Source organism: Salvelinus fontinalis, chromosome 6, assembly GCF_029448725.1.
Source record: "Salvelinus fontinalis isolate EN_2023a chromosome 6, ASM2944872v1, whole genome shotgun sequence".
Lineage (NCBI taxonomy): Eukaryota > Metazoa > Chordata > Actinopteri > Salmoniformes > Salmonidae > Salvelinus > Salvelinus fontinalis.
This window is the reverse complement of record NC_074670.1, coordinates 85,221,247-85,247,634: the sequence shown is the minus strand read 5'-3', so window position 1 is coordinate 85,247,634 and position 26,388 is coordinate 85,221,247. Positions and strand designations below refer to the sequence as shown.

Below are 26,388 nucleotides of genomic sequence, written 5' to 3'. Positions count from 1 at the left end.
ATTCTCACTTCCTGTTTGGATTTTTTCTCAGGTTTTTGCCTGCCATATGAGTTATGTTATACTCACAGACATCATTCAAACAGTTTTAGAAACTTCAGAGTGTTTTATATCCAATTGTAATAATAATATGCATATATTAGCATCTGGGACAGAGTAGGAGGCAGTTCACTGTGGGCACGCAATTCATCCAAAAGTGAAAATGCTGCCCCCTATCATAAAGAAGTTCATATTTTTTTAACTGCATTGTTGGTTAGGGGCTCGTAGGTAAGCATTTCACTGTAAGGTCTACACCTGTCGTATACGGCACATGTGACTAATACAATTTGATTTGATTTGAATACACCTGGTAACACATACAGTAGAGTCACCTACAGAATGTAGTTACACCTGGTAACACATACAGTAGAGTCACCTCGTTATAGAATGGAAATGTATCCTGTTGTCTCCCCAATTTCATGGTATCCAATTGGTAGTTACTGTCTTGTCTCATCGCTGCAACTCCCATACGGACTCGGGAGAGGCGAAGGTCGAGAGCCGTGTTTTCTCCGAAATATAACCCAACCAAGCCGCTCTGCTTCTTGACACAATGCCCACTTAACCCGGTAGCAGAGGAAACACTGTACACCTGGCGACTGTGTCAGCATGCATTGCGCCAGGCAACCCACAGGAGTCGCTAGTGCGTGATGGGACAAGGACATCCCTGCTGGCCAAACCCTTCCCTAACCCGGAGGACGCTGGGCCAATTGTGCGCCGCCCCATGGGTCTCCCAGGCACGACCAACTGCGCCAGAGCCTGGACTCGAACCCTGAATCTCTAGTGGCACAGCTGTACTGCCTTAGACCACTGCGCCACTCGGGAGACAGAATGTAGAATACACCTGGTAACATTTTTTTTACCCTTATTTTACCAGGTCATTTGACTGAGAGCATTCTCATTTGCAGCAACAAACTTGGGAATAGTTACAGGGTAGAGGGGTATGAATGAGTCAATTGGAAGTTGGGGATGATTGGGTGGCCATGATTGTATGATTATGCGTCTCCTCGGACCGGGGTATCCTGCACCAGCCCTACGCACGGTGTCCCTGGTTCACCAGCACAGCCCAGTACGGCCTGTTCCAACTCCCCGCACTTGCCGGGCCAGATTGAGAATTTAGCCTGGACACCGGGGACACACCTGCTCTTACAATAAGGGAAGTTGTGACCACAGACAGTGAGGTCACCCGCTTAATGTCCCATCGGACAGACTGCACCCTACACAGGGCAATGTCCCCAATCACTGCCCTGGGGTATGTTTCTTTAGACCAGAGGAAAGAGTGCCCCCTACTGGCCCTTCAACACCACTACCAGCAGCATCTGGTCTCCCATCTAGAAACTGGCCCTTCAACACCACTACCAGCAGCATCTGGTTTCCCATCTAGAAACTGGCCCTCCAACACCACTACCAGCAGCATCTGGTCTCCCATCTAGAAACTGGCCCTCCAACACCACTACCAGCAGCATCTGGTCTCCCATCTAGAAACTGGCCCTTCAACACCACTACCAGCAGCATCTGGTCTCCCATCTAGAAACTGGCCCTCCAACACCACTACCAGCATCATCTGGTCTCCCATGTAGAAACTGGCCCTCCAACACCACTACCAGCAGCATCTGGTCTCCCATCTAGAAACTGGCCCTTCAACACCACTACCAGCAGCATCTGGTCTCCCATCTAGAAACTGGCCCTCCAACACCACTACCAGCAGCATCTGGTCTCCCATCTAGAAACTGGCCCTCCAACACCACTACCAGCAGCATCTGGTCTCCCATCTAGAAACTGGCCCTCCAACACCACTACCAGCAGCATCTGGTCTCCCATCTAGAAACTGGCCCTTCAACACCACTACCAGCAGCATCTGGTCTCCCATCTAGAAACTGGCCCTCCAACACCACTACCAGCAGCATCTGGTCTCCCATCTAGAAACTGTCCCTCCTACACCACTACCAGCAGCATCTGGTCTCCCATCTAGAAACTGGCCCTCCAACACCACTACCAGCAGCATCTGGTCTCCCATCTAGAAACTGGCCCTTCAACACCACTTCCAGCAGCATCTGGTCTCCCATCTAGAAACTGGCCCTTCAACACCACTACCAGCAGCATCTGGTCTCCCATCTAGAAACTGGCCCTTCAACACCACTACCAGCAGCATCTGGTCTCCCATCTAGAAACTGGCCCTCCAACACCACTACCAGCAGCATCTGGTCTCCCATCTAGAAACTGGCCCTCCAACACCAATTCCAGCAGCATCTGGTCTCCCATCTAGAAACTGGCCCTCCAACACCACTACCAGCAGCATCTGGTCTCCCATCTAGAAACTGGCCCTCCAACACCACTACCAGCAGCATCTGGTCTCCCATCTAGAAACTGGCCCTCCAACACCAATTCCAGCAGCATCTGGTCTCCCATTCCACATGCTGAGCACTTATTGGCTGCTTTTCCTTCACTCTGCGGTCCACCTCATCCCAAGCCATTTCAATTGGCTGGAGGTCGGGTGATTGTGGAGGCCAGGTCATCTGATTCAGCACTCCATCACTCTCCTTCTTGGTCAAATAGCCCTTACAGAGCCTAGAGGTGTGTTTTGGGTCATCGTCCTGTTGAAAAAACTAATGACAATCCCACTTAGCTCAAACCAGATGGGATGGCGTATCACTGCCAAATGCTGTGGTAGCCATGCTGGTTAAGTGTGCCTTGAATTCTAAATAAATCACCAACTGTGTCACCAGCAAAGCACCCCCACACCATCACACCTCCTACTCCATGCTTCATGTTGGGATCCACACATGTTAAAATCATCCATTCACCTACTCTGTGTCTCACAAAGACACGACAGTTAGAACCAAAAATCTCAAATTTGGACTCATCAGACCAAAGGACAGATTTCCACTGGTCTAATGTCCATTGCTTGTGTTTCTTGGCCCAAGAAAGTCTCCTCTTCTTATTGGTGTCCTTTAGTAGTGGTTTCTTTGCAGAAATTCAACCATGAAGTTCTGATTCACACAGTCTCCTCTGAACAGTTGATGTTGAGATGTATCTGTTACTTCAACTCTGTGAAGCATTTATTTGGGCTGCAATCTGAGGTGCAGTTAACTATAATGAACTTATCCTCTGCAGCAAAACTTTTGATGTCTTCACTATTATTCTACAATGTAGAAAATAGTAAAAATAAAGAAAAAACATTCAATGATGAAGGTGTGTCCAAACTTTTGACTGGTACTGCACGTCGGTGAGTAAATAAACCTCCTCTACCCTCCTTTCTATTGGTGAACGTACAAATCACTGGAGAACAAACTGGATGAGATCGGTACGTGAAGAACTGATATATTTCTCTGAGTCGTGGCTGATCAAGGACATGGATAATATACATCTAGCTGGACCGAACGGAAGCCTCGGGTAAGCTCAAGGGGGAGGTGTGTGTCACGCCCTGACCGTAGAGATCATTTTTATGTCTCTATTTTGGTTGGTCAGGGCGTGAGTTTGGGTGGGCATTCTATGTCTGGTGTTCTATGTTGTCTATTTATTTGTGTTTGGCCGTGTGTGGTTCTCAATCAGAGGCAGCTGTCTATCGTTGTCTGTGATTGAGAACCATATTTAGGTAGCCTGTTTTCCCACTTTGAGTTGTGGGTGATTGTTTCCTGTTTAGTGTTTGTTTCACCTTTCAGGACTGTTCGTTTGTTTTTGTTTTTGTTGTTTTGTCAAGTGTTTCGTATTTTATAAAAAAAATATGAACACTTACCACGCTGCACCTTGGTCCTCTTCTCCTTCTCCCGACGAAAATTGTTACACAACCACCCACCAACAAAGGACCAAGCAGCGTGGGAACATGTACTCCTTGACATGGCAGGACATTTTGGACGGCAAAGGACCATGGGCACAGTCGGGAGAGTATCGGCGTCCAAAAAAGGAGCTGGAGGCAGCAAAAGCGGCGCGGCAACGCTATGAGGAGTTTGCTCGAGGAGAAGTGCACGAGAGGCAGCCCCAGACATTTTTTGGGGGAGGGGGCACACAAGGAGATTGGCGGACTCAGGTAGGAGACCTGAGCCAACTCCCTGTGCTTACCGTGGCAAGAGAGTGACTGGGCAGGCACCGTGTTATGCGGTGAAGCGCACGGTGTCCCCAGTGCGCACGCATAGCCTGGTGCGTTACATCGCAGCTCCTCGAATCGGGCCAGGCTAGAGTGGGCATCGAGCCAGGAGGGCTGATGCCGGCTCAGCGCTTCTGGTCTCCAGTGCGTCTCCTCGGCCCGGGGCATCCTGCACCAGCCCTACGCACGGTGTCCCCGGTTCACCAGCACAGCCCAGTACGGCCTGTTTCAACTCCCCGCACTTGCCGGGCTACAGGGGGTATCCAGCCAGGACGGGTTGTGCAGGCTCGTTGCTCGAGAACTCCAGTGGGCCTCCACGGCCCAGTGTATCCGGTGCCTCGGCCAAGGACAAGGCCTCCTGCATGTCTCCCCAGCCTGGTGAGTCCTGTGCCTGTGCTAAGCCTTAACCCTCCTGCATTTCTCCCCAGCCTGGTGAGTCCTGTGCCTTCTCCCAGTGCCAGGCCTCCTGTGTGTCTCTCCACTCCTGTGATGATCCATGGCACGAAGCCTCCAGTGATGATACATGGCACGAAGCCTCCAGTGAGGATCCATGGCACGAAGCCTCCAGTGATGATACATGGCACGAAGCCTCCAGTGAGGATCCATGGCACGAAGCCTCCAGTGATGATACATGGCACGAAGCCTCCAGTGAGGATCAATGGCACGAAACCTCCAGTGAGGAGTTATGGCACGAGGTCCCCAACGAAGGACGTCAGTCCGGAGCCTCCAGCGTCGCCCTCCTGACCAGAGCCTCCAGCGCAGAGTCTCCCTCCTTTCCGGAGCCTCCAGCGCAGAGTCTCCCTCCTGTCCGGAGCAGCCAGAGTCTCCATCCTGTCCGGAGCAGCCAGAGTCTCCCTCCTGTCCGGAGCAGCCAGAGTCTCCCTCCTGTCCGTGGCCCGCTGCGAGGGTCCCCGGTCCGGGGTCGGCGGTTTTCTCCTTCTCCCGATGAAAATCGTTACAGTGTGTGTATCTTTGTTAACAACAGTTAGTGCACAATCTCTAAAGAAGTCTCAAGGTTCTCCTCGCCTGAGTCAGAATACCTCATGAAAAGCTGTAGATCATATTATTTAGCAAGAGAGTTTTTATCTATATTTTTCATAGCTATTTATTTACCACCACTAACCGATGCTGGCACTAGGACCACACTCAACAAGCTGTATAAGGCCATAAGCAAACAAATAAAAGCTCATTCAGAGGTGGCACTCCTAGTGGCTGGTGATTTTATTCTGTTTTACCTCATTTGAACGAGCATGTCACCTCTTGATCACCTTTACTCCACACACAGATATGCTCTGCATTTCACATATCTGTCTATAGCTCTATACTCCTTATTCCCGCTCACAACCAAAGACTCTAACAGGAAGTACCAGTGACGCGCTCAATAAGGAAGTGATCTGATGAAGAGGATGCTAAGCTACAGGACTGTTTCCCTAGCACAGACTTTAATATGTGCCGGGATTCATCCGAAGGCATTGAGGAGTTTACTACATCAGTAACCGGCTTCATTTGTATTTGTATTTATTTTGGATCCCCATAAGATCCCCATTACTCTTCCTGGGGTCCAGCAAAATTAAAGTCGTTTTTCAAAACTTTACAGTACATTCGCAGATTTCATAACACACTGTGTGTCCTCTGGCCCCTACTCCACCACTACCACATATCTACAGTACAAAATCTGTGTGTACGTGTGTGTATGGTGCATATGTTATTGTGTGTGTGTATACATGTGTCTGTGCCTATGTTTGTGTCTCTTCACAGTCCCCGCTGTTCATAAGGTATTTGTATCTGTTTTTTAAATCTGATTCTCCTGCTGCATCAGTTACCTGATGTGGAATAGAGTTCCATGTAGTCATGGCTCTATGTAGTACTGTGGAATAGAGTTCCATGTAGTCATGGCTCTATGTAGTACTGTGGAAAAGAGTTCCATGTAGTCATGGCTCTATGTAGTACTGTGGAATAGAGTTCCATGTAGTCATGGCTCTATGTAGTACTGTGGAATAGAGTTCCATGTAGTCATGGCTCTATGTAGTACTGTGGAATAGAGTCCCATGTAGTCATGGCTCTATGTAGTACTGTGGAATAGAGTTCCATGTAGTCATGGCTCTATGTAGTACTGTGGAATAGAGTTCCATGTAGTCATGGCTCTATGTAGTGCTGTGGAATAGAGTTCCATGTAGTCATGGCTCTATGTAGTACTGTGGAATAGAGTTCCATGTAGTCATGGCTCTATGTAGTACTGTGGAATAGAGTTCCATGTAGTCATGTCTCTATGTAGGACTGTGGAATAGAGTTCCATGTAGTCATGGCTCTATGTAGTACTGTGGAATAGAGTTCCATGTAGTCATGGCTCTATGTAGTACTGTGGAATAGAGTTCCATGTAGTCATGGCTCTATGTAGTACTGTGGAATAGAGTTCCATGTAGTCATGGCTCTATGTAGTACTGTGGAATAGAGTTCCATGTAGTCATGGCTCTATGTAGTACTGTGGAATAGAGTTCCATGTAGTCATGGCTCTATGTAGTACTGTGGAATAGAGTTCCATGTAGTCATGTCTCTTTGTAGTACTGTGGAATAGAGTTCCATGTAGTCATGGCTCTATGTAGTACTATGCACCTCCCATAGTCTGTTCTGGACTTGGGGACTGTGAAGAGACCTCTGGTGGCATGTCTTGTGGGGTATGCATGGGTGTCCGAGCTGTGTGCCAGTAGTTCAAACAGACAGCCCTGTGCATTCAACATGTCAATAGCTCTCATAAATGCAAGTAGTGATGAAGTCAATCTCTCCTCCACTTTGAGCCAGGAGAGATTGACATGCATATTATTAATATTAGCTCTCTTTGTACATCCAAGGGCCAGCCGTGCTGCCCTGTTCTGAGACAATTGCAGTTTTCCTAAGTCCCTCTTTGTGACACCTGACCACATGACTGAACAGTAGTCCAGGTAAGACAAAACTAGGGCCTGTAGGACCTGCCTTGTTGATTATGCTGTTAAGAAGGTAGAGCAGCGCTTTATTATAGACAGACTCCTCCCCATTTTAGCTACTGTTGTATCAATATGTTTTGACCATGACAGTTTACAATCCAGGTTAATTCCGGGGTTACTTAAAACATGTTACCTGTTGAAATTGCTGTACAATATGATCTTGTTCCCATGTGATGCACATTCAGATGTCATAAATCAACACTGCAGAGCTCTCCCTGTCCTCTGCCGTGCCTTGATTGTATTACTGTTGATTATATCTGGAAATGTGAATGTACACCCTGGCCCATCTACTGTTGCTAGCTACAATTCTGACTGGTGCTGCTTCACTGATTAAAGCCTTAGTTTTCCACACGTTAACACTAGAAGCTTATTACCTAAAATGAATCAATTGAAAGTGTGGGTTCACAGCTCCAATCCAGATGTGTTGGTCATTACTGAGACGTGGTTAAGGAAAAGAGTGTTTTGAATACTGATGTTAACTAACTTTTCTGGTTATAACCTTTTTCAAAAAGACAGATCTTCCAAAGGTGGGGGATTGGCAATCTTTACCAAGGATCACCTTCAGTGCTCAGATGTCTCCACCAAGTCTGTCCCCAAACAATTTGATTTGCTGGTTTTAAGCATTAAACTTTCAAATAGCTCTTCGTTGACTGTTTCTATCGTTCTCCATCAGCACCGACCTGTACCCTACCTGTCCTAAGCTCTCTCCTGGCGCCTTATACTAAGTCTGAATTTGTCCTGCTAGGTGACCTAAACTGGGACATCCTTAAGCCACCTGACCATGTCCTAAATCAATGGGACTCCCTAAATCTTTCTCAGATTATTACCAATCCCACAAGGTATGACTCAAACACCCAGAAAAGACTACTCTCCTCAATTTAATCCTGATAGGTATCAGTCAGGTGTTTTCTGTAATGACCTTAGAGATCACTGTTTTACAGCCTGTGTTCGTGATGGCTGCTCAGGGAATAGTCTGGCATGCCCAAAGTAAACTGCCTGTTTCTCAGGCCCAGAAGCTAGGCATATAATTGGATGTATTTGATAGAAAACAGTTTGAAAACAGTTTCTAAACTGTTAAAATAATGTCTGTGAGTATAACAGAACTGATATGGCAGGCGAAAACTCGAGGAAAACCCATCCGGAAAAATGTGTTTTTTGAGTTCCTATGTTGGCCTATTGAATTTCCAACTAGAGGACCCAGATTGCAGTACCTATGGCTTCCACTGGATGTCAACAGTCTTTATAAAAGGTTTCAGGCTTGTTTTTTGATAAATGAACAAGTAGTTGTAGTTTTTCCAAGGTGTCCCTCATTAGGACTCTAGTCTTGTGGCATGCGTGAATGAGGGCGAGCACTTTGTTATTTATCTCCGGTATTGAACATACTATGTTCCGTCTTAAATGTTATTGTTTATTTACATATTAGGGTACCTGTAAAGGTTTTCTTCCAGGGGTGAAGGAGAGGACCAAAGTGCAGCGCGGCTAGTGTTAAACATGTTTAATACAAACACAAGTGAAACACTACAAACAACATACAAAATAACAAATGTGCAAACCGATACAGACCTATCTGGTGCAGAACACAAACACAGAGACAGGTAACAAACACCCACAAAATCCCAACACAAAACAAGCCTCCTATATATGAGTCTCAATCAGAGACAACGACTACCATCTGCCTCTGATTGAGAACCCACGCTAGGCTGACATAGAAACACACAAACTAAACACACAACATAGAATTCCCACCCAGCTCACGTCCTGACCAACTAAACACATACAAAACAACAGAAAACAGGTCAGGAACGTGACAGAACCCCCCCTCAAGGTGCGAACTCCGGGCGCACCCCTAAAACTCAAGGGGAGGGTCTGGGTGGGCATCTGTCCGCGGTGGCGGCTCCGGCGGTGGACGAGGGCACCACTCCACCATTGTCTTTGTCCACCTCCTTAGCGTCCCTTGAGTGGCGACCCTCGCCCCCGACCATGGTCCAGGAACCTTCACCAACTCCCCTCTACAATAGAGGAGACAACTCAGGACAGAGAGGTAGTTCAGGACAAAGAGGTAGCTCAGGACAAAGAGGTAGCCCAGGACAGAGAGGTAGCTCAGGACAGAGGGACAACTCCGGACTAGTGGCAGCTCCGGACTGAGTGGCAGCTCATGACTGGAGGGCAGCTCATGACTGGAGGGCAGCTCATGACTGGAGGGCAGCTCATGACTGGAGGGCAGCTCATGACTGTAGGGCAGCTCATGACTGAAGGGCAGCTCATGACTGGAGGGCAGCTCATGACTGGAGGGTAGCTCATGACTGTAGGGCAGCTCTGGCAGCTCCTGACTGGCTGGCGTCTCTGGCAGCTCCTGACTGGTTGGCGTCTCTGGCAGCTCCTGACTGGCTGGCGTCTCTGGCAGCTCCTGACTGGCTGGCGTCTCTGGCAGCTCCTGACTGGCTGACGTCTCTGGCAACTCCTGACTGGCTGGCGTCTCTGGCAGCTCCTGACTGGCTGGCGTCTCTGGCAGCTCCTGACTGGCTGACGTCTCTGGCAGCTCCTGACTGGCTGGCGTCTCTGGCAGCTCCTGACTGGCTGGCGGCTCTGGCAGCTCCTGACTGGCTGGCGTCTCTGGCAGCTCCTGACTGGCTGACGTCTCTGGCAGCTCCTGACTGGCTGGCGTCTCTGGCAGCTCCTGACTGGCTGGCGGCTCTGGCAGCTCCTGACTGACGGACGGCTCTAGCGGCTCCTGACTGACGGACGGCTCTAATGGCTCGGGACAGACAGGCGGTTCTAATGGCTCGTGGCAGACGGATGACTCAGATGGCGCTGGGCAGACAGATGGCTCAGACGGCGTTGGGCAGACGGATGGCTCAGATGGTGCTGGGCAGACGGATGGCTCAGACAGCGCTGGGCAGACGGATGGCTCAGACGGCGCTGGGCAGACGGATGGCGCAGACGGCGCTGGGCAGACGGACGGCTCAGACGGCGCTGCGCAGACGAACAGTTCAGACGGCATTGTGCAGACGGGCAGTTCAGGCGCCGCTGGGCAGACGGGCAGTTCAGGCACCACTGGGCAGACGGATGGCTCAGATGGCGCTGGGCAGATGGATGGCTCAGACGGTGCTGGGCAGACGGATGGCTCAGACGGCGCTGGGCAGACGGACAGTTCAGACGGCGTTGGGCAGACGGGCAGTTCAGGCGCCGCTGGGCAGACGGGCAGTTCAGGCACCGCTGGGCAGACGGGCAGTTCAGGCACCGCTGGGCAGACGGGCAGTTCAGGCACCGCTGGGCAGACGGCAGACTCTGGCCGGCTGAGACGCACTATAGGCCTGATGCGTGGTGCCGGAACTGGAGGTACCGGGCTGAGGGCACGCACCTCAGGGCGAGTGCGGGGAGGAGGAACAGGGCTCTGGCGATGCACTGGAAGCCTGGTGCGTGGTGTAGGCACTGGTGGTACTGGGCTGGGGCGGGAAGGTGGCGCCGGATATACCGGACCATGAAGGAGGACACGCGCTCTTGAGCACCGAGCCTTTCCAACCTTACCAGGTTGAATGGTCCCCGTAGCCCTGCCAGTGCGGCGAGGTGGAACAACCCGCACTGGGCTATGCAGGCGAACCGGGGACACCACCTGTAAGGCTGGTGCCATGTATGCCGGCCCGAGGAGACGTACTGGAGGCCAGATACGTTGGGCCGGCTTCATGACATCCCGCTCGATGCCCAACCTAGCCCTCCCAGTGCGGCAAGGTGGAATAGCCCGCACTGGGCTAAGCACGCGTACTGGGGACACCGTGCGCTTTACCGCATAACGCGGCGTCTGACCAGTACGACGCCCTCTCACTCCACGGTAAGCCCGGGGAGTTGGCTCAGGTTTCCAACCCGGCTTCGCCAAACTCCCCTTTAGCCCCCCCCCCCAAGAAATTTTTGGGTGAGCCTCTCGGGTTTCCAGCCACTCTGCCTTGCAAGCGCCTCATAATGCCGCCTCTCCGCTTTGGATGCCTCCAGCTCCGCTTTGGGACGGCGACACTCCTCTGGCTCTGCCCAGGGTCCTTCTCCGTCCAGAATCTCCTCCCATGTCCATTCCTCCTTGTACTGCTGCTGCTGTTGCTGCTGCCCGTTGCCACGCTGCTTGGTCCGGGTTTGGTGGGTGTTTCTGTAAAGGTTTTCTTCCAGGGGTGAAGGAGAGGACCAAAGTGCAGCGCGGCTAGTGTTAAACATGTTTAATACAAACACAAGTGAAACACTACAAACAACATACAAAATAACAAATGTGCAAAACCGATACAGACCTATCTAGTGCAGAACACAAACACAGAGACAGGTAACAAATTCTCTGATTGAGAACCCACACTAGGCTGACATAGAAACAGACAAACTAGACACACAACATAGAATTCCCACCCAGCTCACGTCCTGACCAACTAAACACATACAAAACAACAGAAAACAGGTCAGGAACGTGACAGTACCTGAGGATGGATTAGAAACATTGTTTGACTTGTTTGGATGAAGTGTACAGGTAACTTTTGGGATTCCTTTGTTTGCACGTTGAACGAGTTGAACGGGTGGATTACTGAATCAAACATGCCAACTAAACAGACTTTTTTGGGATATAAAGAATTACTTCATCGAACAAAACAATAATTTTATGTGTAGCTGGGACCCTTGTGATTGCACACAGAGGAAGATCTTCAAAGGTAAGTGATTTATTTTATCGCTATTTGTGACTTTTGTGATGCCTCTGCTGGTCTGAAAAATATTTTTATGCGGGGTGTATGCAGGGCGCTGTCCTCAGACAATCAAATGCTTTTTCTGTAAAGCCTATTGTAAATCGGACAAAGCGGTTCGATAACCAAGATTCTAAGCTAAAGAATTTTGTATGACACTTTTATTTTCATGAATGTTTTATATTACGATTTTTGTATTTTGAATTTCGCGCTCTGCAATTTCACCGGATGTTGTCATAGTGACTATGCTAGCGGGACATCAAGCCCAAAGAGGTTATGACTTCTTCTGGCTGCAAGCCCGATGTCGGTACACTTATGACAACAGCCAGCTCAAGTGCAGGGCGCGAAATTCAAAATATATTTTTTAGAAATATTTAACTTTCACACATTAACAAGTCCATTACAGCAAATGAAAGGTACACATCTTGTGAATCCAGCCAACATGTCCAATTTTTAAAATGTTTTACAGTGAAAACAGCACGTATATTTATGTTAGCTCACCACCAAATACAAAAAAGGACAGACATTTTTCACAGCACAGGTAGCATGCACAAAGCCAACCTAACTAACCAAGAACCAACCAAACTAACCAACAAACAACTTCATCAGATGACAGTCTTATAACATGTTATTCAATAAATCTATGTTTTGTTCGAAAAATGTGCATATTTCAGATATAAATCATAGTTTACATTGCAGCTACAATCAGAAATTGCACCGAAAGCAGCCATAATAATTACAGACACCAACGTCAAATATCTAAATACTCTTCATAAAACATTTCTGAAAAATACATAGTGTACAGCAAATGAAACATAAACATCTTGTGAATCCAGCCAATATTTCAGATTTTTTAAGTGTTTTACAGCGAAAAACACAATATAGCATTATATTAGCTTACCACAATAGCCAAACACACAAATGCATTTATCAGCAGCAAAAGGTAGCGATCGCAAAAACCAGCAAAAAATATAAAATTAATCACTAACCTTGACCAACTTCATCAGATGACAGTCTTATAACATCAGGTTATACAATACCCTTATGTTTTGTTCGAAAATTTGCATATTTTGAGCTGCAAACCGTGGTTATACATTGTGAATATGTAGCATCGATTCACCAAATTGTCCGGAGCTAGTTTGGACACTCACCTAATCTGACCAAAGAACTCATCATAAACTTTACAAAAAAATACATGTTGGACAGCAAATGAAAGATACACTAGTTCTTAATGCAACCACCGTGTTAGATTTTTAAAAATAACTTTACCATAACAAACAGTTATAGCGAGACAGCGCCCGCAAAAAGGGTGGAAAATAGGACTCAACATTTTCCACAGAAATACGAAATAACATCATAAATTGTTCTTACTTTTGCTGAGCTTCCATCAGAATCTTGTACAAGGAGTCCAAGAATAAATCGTTGGTTGGTTTTAGAATGTCCTTTTCTCCTGTCGAATTAGCAACCTGTGGCGCAAACATGCCCATCTTCCCCTGACGCAAAGAAAGGAAAATTCCCCAAAAATTCCAAAAGTCGCAATAAACGTTGAATAAACAACTCGGTTGAAAAAAACTACTTTACGGTATAGGAGTAATTGCTGCCCTGATATCAAGAAGATATTTTTGGTCATAAGACACGGTGGCAGAAACATGATGTACAAAATAAATGACAAATAACACGAGAAAAAATACACAATAGCACAATTGGTTACTGGATCGTAAAATGGCGGCCATCTCCTTCGGCGCCATTATCCATGTTTGTGCGTATTCACGTGTATCTCTGTATCTCTTCACAGTCCAGTGCTGCCCTGTTCTGAGCAAATTGTAATTTTCCAAAGTCCCTCTGTAGCACCTGACCACACAACTGAGCAGTAGTCCAGGTGTGACAAAACTAGAGCCTGTAGGACCTGCCTTGTTGATAGTGCTGTTAAAAGGCAGCGCATTGCTTTTATTTAACTTACTTGCCTAGTTAAATAAAGTTAAATTAAAAAATGTCAAAAAAATAATAGCTACTGTTGTATCTTAGCTACTGTTGTATCAACATGTTTTGACCAAGACAGTTTACAATCTAGGGTTACTCCAAGCAGTTTAGTCACCTCAACTTGCTCCATTTCCACATTATTCATTCCAAGAGGTTAGGGTTTAGTGAATGATTTGTCCCAAATACAAAGCTTTCAGTTTTTTGAATTTTTTAGGACGAACGTATTCCTTGCCACTCGTTCTGAAACTAACTGAAGCTCTTTGTTAAGTGTTGCAGTCATTTCATTAGTTGTAGTAGCTGACGTGTATAGTGTTGAGAAAGTATGGTGTGGAGCATCCCCAAACCATCACACTACCACCACCATGCTTGACCGTTGATATGAGGTTCTTACTGTGGATTTGTGTTTGATTTTCGCATAATGGGGACCCATGTCGTCCAAAAAGTTGACTCAAGTTTGCACCTGGAAGCACCTGGAAGCACCTGGAAGCACCTGGAAGCACCTGGAAGCACCTGGATGATCATCAAGAATGTTCTATGTACTGTGGAAGGACCACCATGGGGCAGGCTGGTCCCACGGATAGTAGCCCGGCATGTGAGTAAAGTTGATCAGAGGCAATTAAGCACAGCTGACGGTACTAATTACCTATTCCTTTCCCCCTACAAGAGAGAGGAGGGAACCGGCAGTGGAGAAGACTTACCGGATAGAAGAGAGAAGAAGAGGACAAACCCATAGATCCACACCACCACCCGAAGGGAATTCTCCACGAACGGATAGTTCGGCGGTGACACACCCGTAATTTATAGTTAAAAGTTACTCACCTTGTGTTCCTTGTTCCTGTAGAGAAGAATATTTGTGTTTTCCTTGTGAGATTATCCTTGAATGTGTGGGATTGTTTGAGAAGAAACAAATACCTCAATAGAGAACATTGTTCAATGTAAGAAAACGTGACTAGATTATTCCACCTTCCCCTTTAGACCTCAAAGTACTTGGTCCACTCACAGTAGAGATAATTCAAAAGTATAACCTTTTGGTCGCCAAGGGTCCCAGACTGAAAAGATTTGGCATGGACCCTCAGATCTGAGGGCGAGCTCCCTGCCATGCAGGACCTCTATACCAAGTGGTGTCAGAGGAAGGCCCTAAAAATTGTCAAAGATTCCAGCCACCCAAGTAATGGACTGTTCTCTCTGCTACCGCACGGCGAGCGGTAGCAATGCACCAAGTCTGAAACCAACAGGACCCTGAACAGCTTCTTCCCTCCAAGTCATAAGACTGTTAAATAGCTTGTCCGGGTAGCTATTTACCTTTCTGCATTCACATGCGCTGCTGCTACTGTTTATTATCTATCCTAGTCACATTACTATGTATGAAGATGACTCAACAATATACACATCAGCTACTACAGCTACTGAAATGACAGCAACACTTAACAAAGAGCAGCAGTTAGTTAGTCCTAAATCTTTCAAAAAGTAAAAGCGTTGTTTTTAGGACAAGTCATTCACTAAACCGCAACGAAATCGTGAAATAAATGATGTGGAAATTGAGCAAGTTGAGGTGACTAAACAGCTTGGAGTAACCCTGGATTGTAAATTGTCATGGTCAAAACATATTGATACGACAGTAGCTAAGATGGGGAGTATTGTGATGTCATCATGGGGTATTGTGATGTCATCATGGGGTATTGTGATGTCATCATGGGGTATTGTGATGTCATTATGGGGTATTGTGATGTCATCATGGGGTATTGTGATGTCATCATGGGGTATTGTGATGTCATCATGGGGTATTGTGATGTCATTATGGGGTATTGTGATGTCATCATGGGGTATTGTGATGTCATCATGGGGTATTGTGATGTCATCATGGGGTATTGTGTGTAGGTTGATGAGTATTTTTTTTCCCAATCCATTTTAGAATAAGGCTGTAAACTAACAAAATGTGGAAAAAGGTCTGAATACTTTCCGAATGCACAGTACATACTGTATCTACCTCAATGACCTCCTAACCCAGCACATCGACTCGGCATTGGTACCGTGTATATAGCCAAGTTATCATTACTCATTGTGTATTTATTATTATTTGTATTATTACATGTTTTACTTTTCTATTGTTTCTCTATTTTCTTCCTCTCTGCATTGTTGTGAAGGCCCATAAGTAAGCATTTCACTTTTAGTCTGCACCTGTTGTTTACGAAGCAATTGGCAAATAAAATCTGATTTGATTTGAAGGTGAAGAACAGTTTGCAAAAATGCATATCTATGGCTCTGGTCTGCGTGAGGACTGAGGGTAAATGGTAGGCATGTTCTCTGCTATCTATCCTCTGGGCACACTGGTTGAACCAATGTTGTTTCCACATCCAGTGGTGTAAAGTACATAAGTAAATATACTTTAAACTACTTGTCACGCCCTGGCCTTAGTTATCTTTGTTTTCTTTATTATTTTAGTTAGGTCAAGGTGTGACATGGGGGATGTATGTGTTTTGTATTGTCTAGGGGTTTTGTATGTTTATGGGGCAGTGTCTGGTCTAGGTGTATGTATGTCTATGGTTGCCTGGATTGGTTCTCAATTAGAGGCAGCTGTCTATCGTTGTCTCTGATTGGGAGCCATATTTAGGCAGCCATATTCATTAGGTAGTTGGTGGGTGATTGTCTATGTGTAGTGTTTAGTGTCAGCACTATTTGTTATATAGCTTCACGTTCGTTTGTTGTTTTGTATAGTTTGTCAAGTGTTCTTCGTCTTCGTTAATTAAATATGTATTCATTTCACGCTGCGCCTTGGTCCTCTTCCACCATACGACGAACGGGACACTACTACTTAAATCATTAAATCATACTTAATTAAAATATTTTTGACAACTTTGACAATTTTAATCCACTACATTCCTAAAGACAATAATGTACATTTTACTCCATACAGTTTCCCTGACAGCCAAAAGTACTTGTAACATTTTGAATTCTTAGTAGGATAAGAAAATGGCCCAATTCACACACGTATCAAGACAATTCGTGGTCATCCCTACTGCCTCTGATCTGGTGAACTCACTAAAAACAAATGCATCAGATGTGGAATAGATGTTGAACCAATGTGGAAAAGATGTGGAATAGATGTGGAATAGGTGTGGAATAGATGTTGAATAGATGTGGAATCGATGTGGAATAGATGTTGAATAGATGTTGAACCAATGTGGAATAGATTTTGAATAGATATGGAATAGATGTTGAACCAATGTGGAATAGATGTTGAATAGATGTTGAATAGATGTTGAACCAATGTGGAACAGATGTTGAATAGATGTTGAATAGATGTTGAACCAATGTGGAATAGATGTTGAATAGATGTTGAATAGATGTGGAATAGATGTGGAGTAGATGTTGAATAGATGTGGAATAGATGTTGAACCAATGTGGAATAAATGTTGAATAGATGTTGAATAGATGTGGAATAGATGTTGAATAGATGTTGAACCAATGTGGAATATATGTTGAACAGATGTTGAATATATGTGGAATAGATGTGGAATATATGTTGAATAGATGTTGAATATATGTGGAATAGATGTGGAATAGATGTGGAATAGATGTGGAATAGATGTTGAACCAATGTGGAATAGATGTTGAATAGATGTGGGATAGATGTTGAACCAATGTGGAATATATGTGGAATAAATGTGGAATAGATGTTGAACCAATGTGGACAAGATGTTGAACCAATGTGGAATAGATGTTGAATAGATGTGGAATAGATGTGGAATAGATGTTGAATAGATGTGGAATAGATGTTGAATAGATGTTGAACCAATGTGGAATATATGTGGAATATATGTGGACAAGATGTTGAACCAATGTGGCAAAAATGTGAATAGATGTTGAATAGATGTTGAATAGATGTGGAATATATGTTGAATAGATGTTGAAAAGATGTGGAAAAGATGTTGAATAGATGTTGAATATATGTTGAATAGATGTTGAATAGATGTGGAATAGATGTGGAATAGATGTGGAATAGATGTTGAACCAATGTGGAATATATGTTGAATAGATGTTGAATAGATGTTGAATAGATGTTGAATAGATGTTGAATAGATGTTGAACCAATGTGGAATAGATGTAGAATAGATGTAGAATAGATGTGGAATAGATGTGGAGTAGATGTTAAATAGATGTGGAATAGATGTTGAACCAATGTGGAATAAATGTTGAATAGATGTTGAATAGATGTTGAACCAATGTGGAATATATGTAGAATAGATGTTTAATGTATGTGGAATAGATGTGGAATATATGTTGAATAGATGTTGAATATATGTGGAATAGATGTGGAATAGATGTGGAATGGATGTTGAACCAATGTGGAATATATGTGGAATAGATGTTGAATAGATGTTGAACCAATGTGGAATAGATGTGGAATAGATGTTGAATAGATGTGGAATAGATGTTGAACCAATGTGGAATAGATGTTGAACCAATGTGGAAAAGATGTTGAATCAATGTGGAATAGATTTTGAATAGATGTGGAATAGATGTTGAATAGATGTTGAACCAATGTGGAATAGATGTGGAATAGATGTGGAACAGATGTTGAATAGATGTGGAATAGATGTTGAACCAATGTGGCATAAATGTTGAATAGATGTTGAATAGATGTTGAATAGATGTTGAATAGATGTGGAATATATGTTGAATAGATGTTGAATAAATGTGGAATAGATGTTGAATAGATGTTGAATATATGTTGAATAGATGTTGAATAGATTTTTTTTAATTTTTTTATTTATTTCACCTTTATTTAACCAGGTAGGCTAGTTGAGAACAAGTTCTCATTTGCAACTGCGACCTGGCCAAGATAAAGCATAGCCGTGTGAACAGACAACAACACAGAGTTACACATGGAGTAAACAATAAACAAGTCAATAACATGGTAGAAAAAGAGAATCTATATACAATGTGTGCAAAAGGCATGAGGTAGGCAATAAATCGAGTAATTACAATTTAGCAGATTAACACTGGAGTGATAAATCATCAGATGATCATGTGCAAGAAGAGATACTGGTGTGCAAAAGAGCAGAAAAGTAAATAAATAAAAGCAGTATGGGGAATGAGGTAGGTAAATTGGGTGGGTAGTTTACAGATGGACTATGTACAGCTGCAGCGATCGGTTAGCTGCTCGGATAGCAGATTTTTAAAGTTGTTGAGGGAGATAAAAGTCTCCAACTTCAGAGATTTTTGCAATTCGTTCCAGTCGCAGGCAGCAGAGAACTGGAAGGAAAGGCGTCCAAATGAGGTTTTGGCTTTAGGGATGATCAGTGAGATACACCTGCTGGAGCGCGTGCTACGGGTGGGTGTAGCCATCGTGACCAGTGAACTGAGATAAGGCGGCACTTTACCTAGCATAGCCTTGTAGATTACCTGGAGCCAGTGGGTCTGACGACGAACATGTAGCGAGGGCCAGCCGACTAGGGCATACAGGTCGCAGTGGTGGGTCGTATAAGGTGCTTTAGTAACAAAACGGATGGCACTGTGATAGACTGCATCCAGTTTGCTGAGTAGAGTATTGGAAGCTATTTTGTAGATGACATCGCCGAAGTTGAGGATCGGTAGGATAGTCAGTTTTACTAGGGTAAGTTTGGCGGCGTGAGTGAAGGAGGCTTTGTTGCGGAATAGAAAGCCGACTCTAGATTTGATTTTGGATTGGAGATGTTTGATATGAGTCTGGAAGGAGAGTTTGCAGTCTAGCCAGACACCTAGGTACTTATAGATGTCCACATATTCTAGGTCGGGAAACCGTCCAGGGTGGTGATGCTAGTCGGGCGTGTGGGTGCAGGCAGCGAACGGTTGAAAAGCTTGCATTTGGTTTTACTAGCGTTTAAGAGCAGTTGGAGGCCACGGAAGGAGTGTTGTATGGCATTGAAGCTCGTTTGGAGGTTAGATAGCACAGTGTCCAAGGAAGGGCCGGAAGTGTACAGAATGGTGTCGTCTGCATATAGGTGGATCAGGGAATCGCCCGCAGCAAGAGCAACATCATTGATGTATACAGAGAAAAGAGTCGGCCCGAGAATTGAACCCTGTGGTACCCCCATAGAGACTGCCAGAGGACCGGACAACATGCCCTCCGATTTGACACACTGAACTCTGTCTGCAAAGTAGTTGGTGAACCAGGCGAGGCAGTCATTAGAAAAACCGAGGCTACTGAGTCTGCCGATAAGAATATGGTGATTGACAGAGTCGAAAGCCTTGGCCAGGTCGATGAAGACGACTGCACAGTAATGTCTTTTATCGATGGCGGTTATGACATCGTTTAGTACCTTGAGCGTGGCTGAGGTGCACCCGTGACCGGCTCGGAAACCGGATTGCACAGCGGAGAAGGTTCGGTGGGATTCGAGATGATCAGTGATCTGTTTGTTGACTTGGCTTTCGAAGACCTTAGAAAGGCAGGGCAGGTTAGATATAGGTCTGTAACAGTTTGGGTCCAGGGTGTCTCCCCCTTTGAAGAGGGGGATGACCGCGGCAGCTTTCCAATCCTTGGGGATCTCAGATGATACGAAGGAGAGGTTGAACAGGCTGGTAATAGGGGGTGCGACAATGGCGGCGGACAGTTTCAGAAATAGGGGGTCCAGATTGTCAAGCCCAGCTGATTTGTATGGGTCCAGGTTTTCCAGCTCTTTTAGAACATCTGCTATCTGGATATGGGTAAAGGAGAAGCTGGGGAGGCTTGGGCGAGTAGCAGCGGGGGGGTAGGGGCTGTTGGCCAAGGTTGGAGTCGCCAGGAAGAAGGCAAGGCCAGCCATTGAGAAATGTTTGTTGAAGTTTTCGATTATCATGAACTTATCAGTGGTGACCGTGTTACCTAGCCTCAGTGAAGTGGGCAGCTGGGAGGAGGTGCCCTTGTTTTCCATGGACTTTACAGTATCCCAGAACTTTTTGGAGTTAGAGCTACAGGATGCAAATTTCTGCTTGAAAAAGCTGGCCTTTGCTTTCCTTACTGACTGCGTGTATTGGTTCCTGACTTCCCTGAACAGTTGCATATCGCGGGGGCTCTTCGATGCTATTGCAGTTCGCCACAGGATGTTTTTGTGCTGGTCGAGGGCAGTCAGGTCTGGAGTGAACCAAGGGCTATATCTGTTCTTGGTTCTGCATTTTCTGAACGGAGCATGCTTGTCTAATATGGTGAGGAAGTAACTTTTAAAGAATGACCAGGCATCCTCAACTGACGGGATGAGGTCAATATCCTTCCAGGGTACCCGGGCCAGGTCGATTAGAAAGGCCTGCTCGCAGAAGTGTTTTAGGGAGCGTTTGACAGTGATGAGGGGTGGTCGTTTGGCCGCGGACCCGTGGCGGATACAGGCAATGAGGCAGTGATCGCTGAGATCTTGATTGAAGACAGCAGAGGTGTATTTGGAGGGCAAGTTGGTCAGGATAATGTCTATTAGGGTGCCCATGTTTACGGATTTAGGGTTGTACCTGGTGGGTTCCTTGATGATTTGTGTGAGATTGAGGGCATCAAGCTTAGATTGTAGGACTGCCGGGGTGTTAAGCATATCCCAGTTTAGGTCACCTAACAGAACAAACTCTGAAGCTAGATGGGGAGCGATCAATTCACAGATGGTGTCCAGGGCACAGCTGGGAGCTGAGGGGGGTCGGTAGCAGGCGGCAACAGTGAGAGACTTATTTCTGGAGAGATTAATTTTTAAAATTAGAAGTTCGAACTGTTTGGGCATAGACCTGGAAAGTATGACAGAACTTTGCAGGCTATCTCTGCAGTAGATTGCAACTCCTCCCCCTTTGGCAGTTCTATCTTGACAGAAAGTGTTATAGTTGGGTATGGAAATCTCAGAATTTTTGGTGGCCTTCCTAAGCCAGGATTCGGACACGGCGAGGACATCAGGGTTGGCAGAGTGTGCTAAAGCGGTGAGTAAGGCAAACTTAGGGAGGAGGCTTCTGATGTTGACATGCATGAGGCCAAGGCTTTTTCGATCACAGAAGTCAACAAATGAGGGTGACTGGGGACATGCAGGGCCTGGGTTTACCTCCACATCACCCGAGGAACAGAGGAGTAGCAGGATGAGGGTGCGGCTAAAGGCTATCAAAACTGGTCGCCTAGAGCGTTGGGGACAAGGAATAAAAGGAGCAGATTTATGTGCGTGGTAGAATAGATTCAGGGCATAATGTGCAGACCAGGGTATGGTGGGGTGCGGGTACAGCGGAGGTAAGCCCAGGCACTGGGTGATGATAAGAGAGGTTGTATCTCTGGACATGCTGGTCTCAATGGGTGAGGTCACCGCATGTGTGGGGGGTGGGACAAAGGAGGTATCAGAGGTACGGAGAGTGGAACTACGGGGTCCATTGCAAACCAAAACAATGATAACTAGCCTGAACAACAGTATGCAAGGCATATTGATATTTGAGGGAGACATGCAGTAAGGCGTAAAGTGATTGCAGGTCTTGATTGGGAGAGCTAGCTAAAACAACAGGTGATATAACAGCAGCTAGTCAGCTAACACAGCAACAGTAGGTAAAAATGGCGACGGCTAGGCAGAGAGGGTCGGATTAACTGCACACAGATCCTGAGTTAAAGCACAGAGCCGACAGATAAAACACAAATAAACGGAATGGAGTACCGTGAATTAATGGACAGTCAAGCAGGCATCAGCTATGTAGCCAAGTGATCATAGTGTCCAGGGGGCAGCCGTAGATGGAGCAGTGAGGCCTCCACTAAGCTAGCACGCGGCGTTTAAAGTTAGTAGCCCGGGGGGAGGTCTGCTCAGACGGAGGGGGTCTGCTCAGACGGAGGCCGGTTGAGGGCACAGCAGATGGGCTATTCGTCTGCAGACCAGACGTGGTCGTGTCGACAGAGAATCCAAGCCGGATGGCGATGGCGAAAGAGAGGTTGTCTGTTCAGATAGCAGCCGATATGCTCAAGACAGCTAACGATTAGCGTGCCGCAGTTAGCATATGGGCGTTCAGGTTACGTCGCGATGGAGGGGCCAGTTTAATAACTCCCTCGGGCAGATAACGTCAGTATCCCAGTCGTGAAGGCCCGGTGGGGCTCCGCATCGGCAGTAAACGGGTCCGGACAGTTGATTGTAGCCCAGGAGTGGCTGATGGAACTCTTCAGCTGGCTAGCTCCGGGATAATTGGTGTTTGCTCCGGAATTGATGTTAGCCAATAGTCACTCGGATAGCAGCTGGTTAGCTGCAAGATCCAGGTGTAAATGTCCAGAGCTTGCGGTAAAAATCCGGGGATATGGAGAGAAAATAGGTCTGGTATGCTCTGGTCTGAGTCGCGTTGTACAAAACTGGCAATAGTTTTCCGAGCTAAAGGATAGCTGATGAGCGCTAGCTGTGGTTAGCTGAACTACTAACGTTAGCTTGTGAGCTGGCTAACTTCTGGCTAGCTTCTGTTGTTGATTTCGGATACGAGGTGAATAATACCTTTGAGGGAAAAAAAACAGATCCGCACCACATTTGGTGAGGTGGGTTGCAGGAGAATGTTCTGAAGTTGAGTTTTTAAGAAGAAAAAAATATATATAAAAAGAAATGCGAAGAAAAATATATAAAATATATATACACGGGACAGGACGAGGACAAAGGACATCTGACTGCTACACCATCTTGGATTACACCGATGTGGAATAGATGTGGAATAGATGTTGAACCAATGTGGTATAGATGTGGAATATATGTTGAATAGATGTTGAATAGATTTGCAATATATGTGAAATAGACGTTGAATAGATGTTGAACCAATGTGGTATAGATGTGGAATAGATGTTGAATAGATGTTGAATAGATGTTGAATAGATGTTGAACCAATGTGGTATAGATGTGGAATAGATGTTGAATATATGTGGAATAGATGTGGAATAGATGTTGAACCAATGTTGAACCAATGTGGTATAGATGTGGAATAGATGTTGAATAGATGTTGAATAGATTTGGAATATATGTGAAATAGACGTTGAATAGACGTTGAATAGATGTTGAATAGATGTTGAATAGATGTTGAATAGATGTTGAACCAATGTGGTATAGATGTGGAATATATGTTGAATATATGTGGAATAGATGTGGAATAGATGTGGAATAGATGTGGAATAGATGTTGAACCAATGTGGTATAGATGTTGAATAGATGTTGAATAGATGTTGAATAGATGTTGAACCAATGTGGAATATATTTTGAATAGATGTTGAATATATGTGGAATAGATGTGGAATTTATATTGAATAGATGTAGAATATATGTGGAATATATGTGGAATAGATGTGGAATGGATGTTGAACCAATGTGGAATATATGTGGAATATATGTTGAATAGATGTTGAACCAATGTGGAATAGATGTGGAATAGATGTTGAATAGATGTGGAATAGATGTTGAATAGATGTGGAATAGATGTTGAACCAATGTGGAAAAGATGTTGAACCAATGTGGAATAGATTTTGAATAGATGTTGAATAGATGTGGAATAGATGTTGAATAGATGTTGAATAGATGTTGAATAGATGTTGAACCAATGTGGAATAGATGTGGAATAGATGTGGAACAGATGTTGAATAGATGTTGAATAGATGTGGAATAGATGTTGAACCAATGTGGCATAAATGTTGAATAGATGTTGAATAGATGTGGAATAGATGTGGAATAGATGTTGAACCAATGTGGTATATGTGGAATATATGTTGAATAGATGTTGAATAGATTTGGAATATATGTGGAATAGACGTTGAATAGATGTTGAACCAATGTGGAATAGATGTTGAATAGATGTGGAATAGATGTTGAATAGATGTTGAACCAATGTGGTATAGATGTTGAATAGATGTGGAATAAATGTTGAATAGATGTTGAACCAATGTGGTATAGATGTGGAATAGATGTAGAATAGATGTTGAACCAATGTGGAATAGATGTTGAATAGATGTTGAATTGATGTTGAATAGATTTGGAATAGATGTGGAATAGATGTAGAATAGATGTTGAACCAATGTGGTATAGATGTGGAATAGATGTTGAATTGATGTTGAATAGATTTGAAATAGATGTGGAATAGATGTGGAATAGATGTTGAACCAATGTGGAATAGATGTTCAATTGACTTGTTCAAAAGTTTTAATGATTCATCTAGGTACATTTTCATGTGAAAATGTGTTAAATAATATACTGTGTGTAATTTGGCGACATACAGTCATTCTAAATACTGTACAGTCCCTTATATCGGCCCATGCCTGTTCACAACAACGTGGATCCCGATTACTCTGTTACCACTGTAAATTACTGCCTGAACACACTGCTTCGGTTACATACCACTAACCAATCAATCTCTCTCATTGCACAACTTTCCCATAGCATAGAAGTATATCAATGAGTGGGCATCTGCCCTTTGCGTGACGTATGGACAGACAGGGGAGCGGGGAAGCAGACAGGCAGGCAGACAGACAGATATGGTTACCTGGTTACGGAAGTCATCGATAGACAGACAGTTGGTTGTGTTGTCCATCAGAGTCACGTTGTCGAACTCCCCTAGATGCATGTCTGGAACACACAGACAGACAGTATAAAAAGAGAGGAAGACAGACAGACAGGTATAAAAAGAGAGGAAGACAGACAGACATGTATAAAAAGAGAGGAAGAAAGACAGACAGTATAAAAAGAGAGGAAGACAGACAGACAGGTATAAAAAGAGAGGAAGACAGACAGACATGTATAAAAGGAGAGGAAGACAGACAGACAGTATAAAAAGAGAGGAAGACAGACAGACAGGTATAAAAAGAGAGGAAGACAGACAGACAGTATAAAAAGAGAGGAAGACAGACAGACAGACAGGTATAAAAAGAGAGGAAGACAGACAGACAGTATAAAAAGAGAGGAAGACAGACAGACAGGTATAAAAAGAGAGGAAGACAGACAGACAGTATAAAAAGAGAGGAAGACAGACAGTATAAAAAGAGAGGAAGACAGACAGACAGGTATAAAAAGAGAGGAAGACAGACAGACAGTATAAAAAGAGAGGAAGACAGACAGTATAAAAAGAGAGGAAGACAGACAGTATAAAAAGAGAGGAAGACAGACAGACAGGTATAAAAATAGAGGAAGACAGACAGACAGTATAAAAAGAGAGGAAGACAGACAGACAGGTATAAAAAGAGAGGAAGACAGACAGACAGACAGGTATAAAAAGAGAGGAAGACAGACAGACAGGTATAAAAAGAGAGGAAGACAGACAGACAGTATAAAAAGAGAGGAAGACAGACAGTATAAAAAGAGAGGAAGACAGACAGGTATAAAAAGAGAGGAAGACAGACAGGTATAAAAAGAGAGGAAGACAGACAGGTATAAAAAGAGAGGAAGACAGACAGACAGGTATAAAAAGAGAGGAAGACAGACAGACAGGTATAAAAAGAGAGGAAGACAGACAGGTATAAAAAGAGAGGAAGACAGACAGACAGGTATAAAAAGAGAGGAAGACAGACAGACAGTATAAAAAGAGAGGAAGACAGACAGTATAAAAAGAGGAAGACAGACAGATAGTATGAGAAGGGAAGAAAACACTTTTCTACAGAATTCAGGTACGCCTCTGCACTACATGAAAGAAAACCCTTTTC

The 26,388-nt window shown here is 44.9% G+C and overlaps 1 protein-coding gene across 1 annotated transcript in view; it reads right to left on the bottom strand.

Moving 5' to 3' along the window:
* Window positions 1-25,316, bottom strand: part of cysltr1 (cysteinyl leukotriene receptor 1) — a 37,026-nt gene extending 11,710 nt beyond the window's left edge. The window contains exon 1 of the mRNA XM_055927898.1: window positions 25,236-25,316. Within this exon, the coding sequence (XP_055783873.1) occupies window positions 25,236-25,316 (81 nt within the window). The remainder of the gene's footprint in view (window positions 1-25,235) is intronic.
* Between the last annotated feature and the right edge of the window lie 1,072 nt (window positions 25,317-26,388).